The following is an 11,181-nucleotide window of genomic DNA, read 5'->3' as shown; positions in this document are numbered from 1 at the left end:
CACGCCGGGACCCGGCAGCGCCCGCAGCTGAGCCGAGCGCGGCTCGCGGGGCAGGGGCGGGGAGGGCGGTGCGCCGGGCGTCGGGGGAGGGGCGGGCGAGGGCAGGTCAGGGCAGCCCCGGCCCCGCCCTCCGCCCCGCCCCCGCCGGGGCGGTGGGGCCCGGTGACTGACAGGCGTCCGGGCCGGTCAGGGCGCGGCTCGCGGTCCCGAGAGCCCGGCGGGGCGGGGCGCGCTCAGGAGCTTCGGAGGGGGCGGGGGCGGGCGGGGAAGCCTCGGAGAGGGGCGGAGCCTCGGGAGAGTAGCAGCGCCCCCAGCCAATGGGAGGCCGCAGCCGTCCCGTTAGCGCCGGATCCCAGCGGGTAGGGCGGGGCGGACGGCGCCGTGGGGATCCCGGGGCGGCCGAGGGCCCCTGACTCGGCTCCGCGCGGCGACATGGACCGGATGGCCAGCTCCATGAAGCAGGTGCCCAACCCCCTGCCCAAGGTGCTGAGCCGGCGCGGGGTGGGCGCGGGGATCGAGGCGGCAGAGCGGGAGAGCTTCGAGCGGACTCAGGTGAGGACCGGGGGACCCCGGGGCATGCGTGGCTGGGGCATCCCGAGAGACGCAGTGTCCGGGAGGGGCTTTGGAGGGAGTAGAGGTGTCCAGGCCCAGGGCTGGACGGGGACAGCGGGCCTCGGGAGGGAGCATCTGGTGCGCAGGTCGAGGCGATCCTGGGGAGGTCGGGGACCCGGGGGCATCCCAGCTGGCCTGGGGAGAAGGGCAGGGCGGCCCCGAGGAGCCGGCACGATCCGTGCGGTGGGGCAGGGCAGGGGTCACGGGGGCGGTGAGCGGAAGGAACGGAAGAGGGGTGGGAGGGGTGCCCCTAGGCAGGGGAAGCGCACTGGGGGGCCGCTCGGAGACACAAGTGTGGTGGCTGGGAGCGGAGCGCCGGACTGGGATGTGAAGTGGGGGCTCCTTTCCTCCCCTCTCGACCGCTTCTGGGTTGCATTGACATTCCCCCCACCCCTAGCATCCCCTTCCTGGTGCCTCTGGCTTGGCTCACACCACCCCCAGCTGTTGGCCTCCGAAGGCCGGGCTGAAGGGGTCTGGGCGGCGGGAAGGAATGTAGGAAATGCGACGACGTGTGGCCGAGCTTGAAAAATGAGGGCTGGAGGAGGGGGCCCGGCCAGGGGCCAGGGGCCAGGGGCCAGGGTCAGGCCTTTGGTCCGACAGCCCGCTGCTGGTAAGGATGAGCTGCCCGAGTGGTGCCCAGAGCCCTGGTTTGGGGTTTGGGTTTCATCCCCCAAGATGTGCCTGACAGCTAATAGGCAGCCTGCCCTATTTGTCCAGCCTGACTAGGGCTGGAGGCCAAAATTCCCCAGTGTCATCAACAAAAAGCCACAATCCATTTTTACCTCAGAGTTTGAATGCCTGCTGTATTGATTTGACTGAATAAAGCTGACATGTTTCTGGTGTTCATCAGCTCGTTTGTATGCAAAATCCATTTCAAAGGGCACAGCACTTCTTTTAATCCCAGTGCCAAAGTTGTATGGGCAGATTTGTTCTTTGCTCTTGCGCTGAGGGTGGAACCTTTGAAGATCCAGCTGGGCCTCCACTGCCAGAGGCTGGCTTCCCTGCTGTGTTCTGCTCCCTCCCTCCCACCACGAAACAGGGTACAATGTGAAGGAAAGGCTTTGGGGTTTTAGGTAGAAACGATTGGGAAGACCTGATAGTATAATGTGCAGGAATCTTGCAATGAATACAGCTTTTCACCCTGGCAACTTCATCCTCTTTCCAGATGCCTCTGGCCCGTTCTAGGTGTGTCTGGGTGATGTAAAGTAGGGAGTGTCCCGTCCCAGGGTCATCCTACCCCAGGAAGGGATGGGAGAGATAGGAAAGACAGCAGTTCACTTCTGCCTCCTGGGGACCAGCTGGGTTTGAGACTTCTTATCTCTGCCTTTGTGGACTGGACCCCTGGAAAGAAAGAAGCTTTCCGTCTGCTGGTCCACGGTGGGTGTTAATTGCCGCAACTAGCTGCCTAGTTCTGAGGCTTCTTGCTCTCACTAGTGTGAATAGTCTTCTTCTTTTTTCCTTTTAATGGAAAAAGAAAAGAAATAGATGTTGATAACCCAGTCCATCTGGAGTCTCAAATAAGTAAAAACTAGAGCACTAGAGGAATATGGATAAAACTTTGACCCATTATAGCAATAGAAATTAGGTTTGTGAAAGCTTCCACCCAGGACTGGCATGTCCCCTTGCCATCCAGGGACAGTCCAACAAGGAGACTCTGAGGCAGTGTTTGCCGGTATTTTACGTGTGGAACACTTGTGATTGGCTGCGTCTGATCGAGTGGCTTGTTTGGCGGTGGGGTGGGAGTGAGGAGGAGGTAGGCTGGAGCAGGAAAAGAGAATTTTTCTATTATTGAAACTGTAAGGGGGGTAGGAGAGTGGAGAAAAGAGAACAGTCCTAAAACTTGGCACTAGTCAATCTGCAAAAGCTCGTTTTGTTTGATGACTTCAAATGTATCTAGCGTATTATGAGATATAAAAAATGAGCTAGAAAAAAAATTTAATGACTTAAGAGACCATGAGAATCAGCCAAGGTGTAGTGATAATTGTAGCTAATTATCGTATTTGGCTCTGTTCTAAGTACTTTATTGTATTACTTTCTTTAATCTCCACAAGGACCCATGAGGTGGGTATCAGCCCCGTTTTCCATGAGGAAATTGAAGTTCAGAGAGGTTAAGTCACCTGCCCAAGGTCATACAGCTGGAAGCCGTTCCACCCTTTACCCAACTGTCTTGCATTACCTCTGAGTCCCGGCGGAATGCTGGCATTGGAGCTGGAAGAGGTTTGAATTTTATAGCCAGGCACTTGGATAGGCTGTGTGACCTCAGGCAAGCCTTTCTAAGGCTTCCTTCTTGTAAAGTAAGGATGATACATACCTTGCAGGTTTAGTGTGGGGGTTAAATGAAATCATAGGCATGAAGGCGTTTTGTAAGCTTCAGAGCATGGTTTCAGTGACTCTTGCTGTAATCTGGGGAGACCTAAGGAAGCATAAATATAAGTAATAATGCAGGCTGTGATGAACTCTTCAGCAGGGGGACAGAAATGTTCCTAGGTAATGTGATCACAGCCGAGACCGCATGCGGAAAGTTCTGTCTGAGGGTGTGGGGAGGGATTGGGAGCCCTTACCGGGACCTGACGACCATCCAGCATGAGATAGTGCTTGCTGGGTGGAGAGAAGGAGGGAGCATTCCAGAAGTGGGGAATGGCAAAGGAGATGTCCAGAGGTGAGTGCAGATGAGGTGCAGTAGCCCACGTGGAGGCAGGAGCAGAATTGGCCACTCGCACCTCTCAGCCGCACTCCTCCCACTCCTCCGCCCCACACCTGCTACCTTGTACAGTCACTGTTTTGTCCTCAGTAAACTAGGAGCTTCATGGGGGCAAGATTGTGTCTTGCTCTCTCTCCCCTGTGTCCTCAGATTCCTGAGGCCTGTGTTAGTGGTGATCTGGCTGTAGGTGGGGTACAAAATGACTGGCTAGTTCCAGCAGGGAAGCCCTTGCATGGATGGGTAACTCAGGCTCAGGGCAGCCAGGGAAACTTTTTTTTTTTAAATAAAGATTTTATGTTATTTATTAATGAGAGACACACAGAGAGGCAGAGACACATGCAGAGGGAGAAGCAGGCTCCACGTAGGGAGCCTGATGTGGGACTTGATCCCAGGACTCCAGGATCATGCCCTGGGCCAAAGGCAGGTGCTAAACTACTGAGCCACCCAGGGATCCCCAAGCCAGGGAAACTTGATGGTTTTTCCTAATGGTCCCAAGTTCCCTCCTGGTCCAGCACTCTGTCCTACACTCTCCAGTCAGGAGCCCTGCCCAATGCCTATCAGAGGACTGTGATTTCTCTGTCTTCCTTCTGGTCAGGGGCTGTGTTCATGCCAGAGTGGGGACCTCAGACCCACCTGCTGCAGCACCTATCTCCAACCTGACCCTTGCTGCCAGCCCATCACAAACAACCTTCAGGCTCTAGGGGAATGAAAAGTGGTTCTTGCCATCAAACAAGCTGCTGTAAGAAAGATACCTTGCCTGGAGCACTTTACAGTTTACACAGCATGTTTTAGCTATCTTTGGGGGCTACACTGTGGTTGGGCATTACCACTCTTATTTTGTGGATGAGAGTGTGGTAACTTGCCCTGGGCCACCCATTGATGATTGAAAAGCAATCAGATCCAGGACTCCAGATTCCAAGCCCCTTCCACCACACTGTCCTCATGTTGGCCAGGAGGGCAATTCTGGAATGAACCAGGACAGCTGACACACATAGGCACAAAAATACCCTGACCATATTTACTTAGCCAGAAAATGGTTTTCTCCATGGTTTGTTTATTTTTTTACCATCCATTTAGTGAGCACATAGCGTGGAGGGGACACAGAGATGAGTAAGATAAAGAGACCAGCCTGCAGGAGCTCATGAATCAGCAAGGAGGTGGACCCGCTACTGCAGGGTCCTTCTACACAGAGGGCAAAGGACCTACAGCCCTGGCATCATGGGAGCTGCTAGCAATGCAGGACCTACGGAATGAGAGCTTTCATATCAGCCAGAGCCCTGGGTAGTCTTGTGCATGTTGAAATTTGTTCTCTTGTGGGTGATTACTAAGATCAGAGGAGAGACGGGGCTGGAAACATGGAGGCTTTCGTCCAAACCTGTTTGGGTAGAGCCCACCACAGAGTACAGGATCCTAACCAACCTTGAGCTGGGAAGAACCAGGAATACTTCGATTCTAGAGAAGAAAAGACAGAAACAAATATTTATTGATGGCCTGGTGAGCCTTAGAAACATACTGGGTGATTTATGGCTATTATCCTATTTAATAGCTTAGGCTCACAGAGGCGAAGTTACTTGCCCAAGATCACACAGCGAGTAAGCAGACAGGCCAGAGCTCTGAAATCCAATGACCAAGCCCACATCCTCTTCTCTGTGTTTAAGTCAGGGGGCATTTCTACCATTTCGCTCATGATCTTCAGATCAGCCTTTGATTCACCTGCTGAGAAATTGTGGGGTTGGACCAGAGAGATCAGTGCTTCTCAACCCTGGCTGCTCAGGAATGGCTTCTAGCATGAAAGGTGCTGTCCTCCCTCCTGTCCCCTGCTTGCTCCCTTCGTTGGTACTGGAAAGGTAGAAAGGATGCTGCAAGCTTTCTTTGAGCTTGTGGTTTTCTACTTACTCCTCTGGTTTCTTCCCATTGATAAAGGTGAGAACAGCTGACATTCACTGCATTTACTATGTGCACATGGTATGAGACACATATGAGACACACCTCCCAGTTCTTGGAACGAATTTATGAATTACGATCCCTGTTTTACAGATCAGGAAATCAAGGCTTAGACGTGTTAATAACCAGCTCTAGGTTCTGAAGTAGGTGTCTGAGCTGGACCCAGGCTCAGGAAAACTAGCCCCAGAGCCTGGCTGTGCATGCTTGCCATCCCTGTATCATTGCCTGGCCCCCTCAGCTCTTTCTCCTTCTTTTCCCTAACAATTGGGTCCCTGATGTGCTAACCTCACCCTACTTCTCTTTTACCTTCTGTCCACTTCCTGTATGCTCACCTCATCTGACAGTTTCTGTTTTTATGTCCATGATGTCACTTGCCCACGTCTGTCTTTGACTTCCCTGCCTATGTGACCACTTCTATTGGATGTTTGCCCTTGAATAAACCATACATGCCCCAGACTCTACTTCGGGCCTTCCCAGCCTCTGAATACCAGCGTCTGGTCCCCATCAGTCCCCATCATCTCCTTGGCATCTGTCCCGAGTCCTCCCTTTCCTCTGTCCTCACAGTCACTTTGTGTTCTGTGAGGCTTCTCTTGTCCATTGCTCCTTTGCTTTGTACCATTCCTGTCCTCACAAACCTCTTGCCTGTGTTGCTGAAATCCCATCCTCCCTGGGGCCAGAGGGATCATCTCTAAAGCCCAACACTGCTTCTTTAACTCCCTCTTTTCAAGAACCTTTGCTGGCTCCCGAGATACCCTGCATGACCGTGGCATCTTAAAGTCCCTGGTCCCTCTCTTTTCCAGGCCATAACTTACACTGCATCCCTCCACTAGACAGCTCCTACAGGCTGCTCTCAACCAGATCAGATATTCCAGCAAGCATGGGCCCGTAGCTACTGTATGTCTGTCCCATTCATCCATGTCGAGCCGTGGCTTCTCTTCCAGACTGTAAGCTCTTGGGGGCAGGGTCTGGCTCTCAGTGTGGAGTGAACCCTTGCAGGAGGCAGGTACTGGACCTTTTTGCCAAATGTATGAATGTGAAACGGAGGATCTAGACGGAGCCTGAGTGCTGTAGACAGGCCTCTGCTTGCAGAGTACTTTCCCTTTGCACATTTTGGAGATTCTCCCTCTGTCTCCTGTGATTTCTCCTGTGATTAACTCTTACTAAGTGTCTACACTGTGTGCCAGGCCTGTGTGCCCAGGATCCCCATATAGGAAGGAGCCTGCAGAGCCTCTAGAGATAGAATCAGGGCTTGTGGTCAATGATTTGAATTTCCATGAATTTCAGAACACTTTATAAACATTCCCAAAACATAGACGTGGACCTTCCAGGGCTTCTCTCTGCTTCTTTATGCATCAGGTGGGCCTTTCTGAGCTAGAAGGGAGAGAAGCTGGCCTGGTGTCCCAGGCACCTGGATGTGGCTGATGGCAGTGGCCTGTGTGCTGCTGCTGGAGTTTGCAGCAGGGTGTAAGGGATGTGAGGATGAGCGCAGAGTAATATGAGAGCACTCCCTGGGGAGTGAGCAAATCTGGCTCTGCTACTGGATTTCTCATTTCAAGATGGGGAGGCCGGACAAGATTTCCAGCTCACAAACATTTGAGCTAATAAAATTCCCGAAGCGGGGTTTCACACTGTGGAATAAAGACACACATTTCATCTGAGTTCTCAACTGCTCTCTTGAAAAACTTCCACATGCCTCCCACCCGTATGTAGAACGGGACACATGAATGGGTGGTACCGTATTTTCGCACGGCATGAGGAATGCCCACGTGGCTCAGGAGAGCAGAATCCCAGCCCCACTTGGGCACTGAAAGGGTTCTCTGTCTGGCATGTCTGCAAGACACCAAAGAGGACTGTTTAACACTCCCTGTCCACTGGCCCACTTGGTCTGCCACCTCAGGACAAAGTGTGGAGAAGCCCCGGACGGGGTGCGGCGGGCCAGTGGCCAGTGCTCCTGCATCCAGAGGGTTGATGGCCTGGAGAGATGCCCACCTAGGAAAGGGAGCTTGTCAGCCCCACCCACCTCCTGGCAGGGTGGGGGCTGCTTCCTGTTTTCCTGCCTGGGCAGGCAGGGAGGAGCCCTGTTCCTGGCTCACAGGCCCTGCAGTCCGACACTGTGCGGGGAGAGGGACAGGGATTGAAGGTGTCCCCTGGCTCAGACAGTGGAAGGGAGGATGGGCTTCTTTTTCAGATCTGAAAGGTTACTACTGCTGCCTCTGTTAGGGCAAATGAGACAGCTCAGGAAGCTGGGCCAGGCTATTCAGGAAGCCAGTATGGCCGATTGCTTCTGATTTTAACAGATTTGCAGTTTATAAAGCACATTTACACATAACCTCTTTTTTGGCCACAGAACAACCATGTGATAAATAGTGATCTGTTCTCAAGGATGAGAGGCTCTCTCAGCCTCTCAGTGAGGCTCAGAGAGCATAAGCCACTTGCCCAAGAGCACTCAGGAAGTGGCCGAGCAGAGGCTTAAACCTGGTGGCTCTTACCTCAAACTGTACTTTCCTTTGAGTATCTCTCTTTAAAGCTGAAAGCTGCTCTGGGGCTGGTAACTTAGAAAAGTCATGGAGATTTTTTTTTTCCAAGTCTTTTCCAATTGACTTACTTGGACTTCTGAAATTCCCCCCAGAATATTTTTGCACCACACATAACTATCAAACGGCCTGTATCCAGAATATGTAATAAAAAAAAAGTAAAAGAAAAAAAAAGTAAAAGAAAAAAGAGACCACCTAATAGAAAATAAGCAGGAGGAACTTTGTAAAAGAAAATAAACCTATGGAAATGTGCACCTTCATTAGTAATCAAGGAAATGCAAATTAAAATTGTAATGAGATACCATTCAATGCCTATCAGCATGGCTGAAATTAAAAATGAAAAGGGGCGCCAGCATGGTTCAGTCAATTAAATGCCCTACCCTTGATTTCGGCTCAGGTCATGATCTCAGGGTCCTGAGCCCACGTCAGGCTCTGTGCTCAGTGCGGAGTGTGCTTGTCCCTCTCTCTCTGCCCCTCCCCTGGCCTGCATTTTCTCTTTTTATGTCTCTAAAATAAATAAATAAAATCTTTAAAAAAGAAATAAAAATTAAAATGAAAACAAAAGTGGTGCCCATGTGGCTCGGTTGAGCGTCGACTCTTGGCTTGATTCGGCTCAGATCATGATCTTGAGGTCGTGGGGGATTTAATTTTAAAAAATGGAAAAGAAAAAAGAAAAACTGACTGTACCAAGCATCAGCAAGGATGTGAAGTAGTGGAAATGCTCATGCTGGGGCTGTGCACTGGTGCAACCACATTGGACAACAGTCCAGTGTTATCCAAAAATTGAAGATGTATAGACTCAATAGGCCCGTACTTCCACTGTCTGCTCTATACCCAACAGCAAGGCACAAAACATGTTGGAGGGATGCTCATCATCACCTTTTGTCATAACTCCAAACTGGAGACAATCCAGGTCCATCAACAGTAGATGGATAACTGGATTGTGATGTCTCTCGTGGGGATACTTGTACAACAAGGAGAATAAATAAACCGTGGTCACATTCGACAACATAGATGAATCCTACACACCTGATGGTGAATGAAAAAAAAGGCAGACCCAAAGGACACCTTCTGTATACTTCCATTTAGTTATTTATTTAAGATTTTATTTATTTATTTGAGAAAGAGTGAGCATGAGTGAGAAAGGGAGGAGCAGAGGGAGAGGGCAAGAAGCAGAGTCCCCACTGAGCAGGGAGCCCAACATGGGGCTCCATTCCAGGACCCTGGAATCATGACCTGAACCAAAGTCAGATGCCTAACCAACTGAGCCACCCAGGCACCCTGTATGCTTCCATTTATATCAGGTTCACAAAACAACCAAAGTGAAACGTATCAAGTGTGCTACTTGGATTGCAAATCTGTAAAGAAATAAGGAGATAGAGGTGCCTGAGTGGCTCAGTAGGTTGAATATCCTACTCTTGATTTCAGCTCAGGTCATGATCTTGGGGTCATGATCAAGCCCTAGCATGGAGCCTGCTTAAAATTCTTTCTCCCTATCCCTCTGCCCACCACACCCCCCTCATGCTCTCTCTCTGAAAAAGAGAGAGAGAGAGAGAAAGCAAGCAAGCAAGCAAGCAAGTGATGATTATCATAAAAGTCCAGATAAATATTGTCCTTGGATGCAGGGTGATTAATTGGGAGGGTGTGCAAGGAGAGATTCTGAGGTCCACCATCAGTTGGCTTATTGGCCTAGGTAGCAGTTTTTGATAATTTACTAAGCTGTATATTTTTGTATTGTGCAGTTTTCTCTATTTAAATTCTATTTCAAAATACAAAAGTCTAAAAAAAAAAAAAAAACAAATGAACACCAAAACCACCTCCAGGGAGTAAGAGACGGTGTCTTGAGGAGTCTAGGAACTTGCCACTTTCATATCTGCCCACCTTTTGAGGTCTCTCCCAAATACAGCCTCCCTGGTGAAAACCCTTCTGATATGCCCTGGACCTGGGAAGCCTTTGATTTATGAATCATGTATATCCATGCAGCATATTCTGAGTACTGCAGTAACATGTAGTTGTGAGGTTGAGACTTATCATTAGCCCACACTGAGCATGTTGCTCTCAGCTTCCATCCGTTTGTGCCTTGTGTCTGCCTTCCTCAGCACCAGATGGGCCCCTCATGTCTTCATTCATCTTTTACCGGGTTGTCCCCAGCCTCTAGCACAGGGAAATACACCAGCTCGGGCTAAGGAGGTCTGTGAAATACAAAATAAATTAGGGGATGAAAAGTTCTCAAGGGGGGCACCTGGGTGGCTCAGTCTGTTAAGCGCCTGCCTTGGGCTCAGGCCATGATTCTGGGGTCCTGGGATCAAATCCCAGGTCAGGCTCCCTGCTCAGCAGGGGAGTCTGCTTCTCCCTCTGCCCCTCCCCCTTGCCCGTGCTGTCCCTTGATCACTCTCTCTCAAATAAATAAAATCTTTAAAAGTAAGTTCTCAAAGGAGAGAATGAAAGAAGAGAGTGTGTTTTAGGCTCAAAAGCACATTTGAGGGATGCCTTGGTAGTTCAGCAGTTGAACGTCTGTCTGCCTTTGGCTCAGGGCGTGATCCCTGGGTCCTGGGATCGAGTCTCGCATCGGGCTTCCTGCAGAGGAGCCTGCTTCTCCCTCTGCCTGTGTCTCTACCTCTCTCTTTGTGTCCCTCATGAATAAATAAATAAAATCTTAAAAAAAAAGAAGCATACTTGAATAAAATATCAGATATCTGTATGGTGGACTTCCAGAATGTATGACCACAAGATTGGCTTGTATTCCAAAGATCTAGATCAAGTCTCACTTGATAAGCTACTGTGAGAACAGAGGAGCCTGGGGAATGTCACCTGAGAACATGGCAGAAATGCTCACCTTCTAACAGCGATTCTGTGTGGTCCTTGTCCTGTGTACAGTCCCTGGGGCCAGCCCACAATGACAGTTCTGAGCTCAGATGGTTGCTGTGTGTGTGTGTGTGTGTGTGTGTGTGTGAGATTATGTCTTACTGCCTGTCATGTGACCCCTCCCATATTGGGCTGCGAGCAAATGCCTTCTCTGGTTTCTTTTGGATGGGTCTTAACCAATACTATATTCTTTCCTCCTATTTTCCATAATCCTTCAGTGAGAGATTGACAGGCAGGAGCTGTGTGGTTTCTTCTCTGAGCGAGATCCAGGGAAACTTCCCTTGAAGTACCAGGTCAGCCCAGGGCTCTACCTCTCCAGGCTTGGCACTAGGTAGGCATTCCGAAACTCTGTGTCAAGTACCTTATTCATCTGTCTTTACAGCCTCAGGCTCCTGACACAGTGTCTGGTACTGAGTGACTCTTGATAAGGGTTTGTAGGATGAAGAATGAAATATTTTGAGTAAAGGACTGATGAGTGTCGGCCATATATGGCCCCAGAGCTGAAGGGTGAACCCTCCCAAGTTC

At 50.5% G+C, this 11,181-nt stretch overlaps 1 protein-coding gene across 1 annotated transcript in view; it reads left to right on the top strand.

Moving 5' to 3' along the window:
• The first annotated feature begins 363 nt into the window (after window positions 1-363).
• The window catches only part of HIP1 (huntingtin interacting protein 1), a 158,182-nt gene continuing 147,364 nt past the window's right edge, over window positions 364-11,181 (top strand). The window contains 1 exon segment of the mRNA XM_038539146.1: window positions 364-552. Coding sequence (XP_038395074.1) covers window positions 433-552 — 120 coding nt within the window. The 5' untranslated portion in view covers window positions 364-432.

The sequence above is a fragment of the Canis lupus genome, chromosome 6 (genome assembly GCF_011100685.1).
Source record: "Canis lupus familiaris isolate Mischka breed German Shepherd chromosome 6, alternate assembly UU_Cfam_GSD_1.0, whole genome shotgun sequence".
In the NCBI taxonomy this organism is placed as follows: Eukaryota; Metazoa; Chordata; class Mammalia; order Carnivora; family Canidae; genus Canis; species Canis lupus.
Note: the sequence above shows the minus strand (reverse complement) of the source record. Positions and strands in the feature narration are given on the sequence as shown.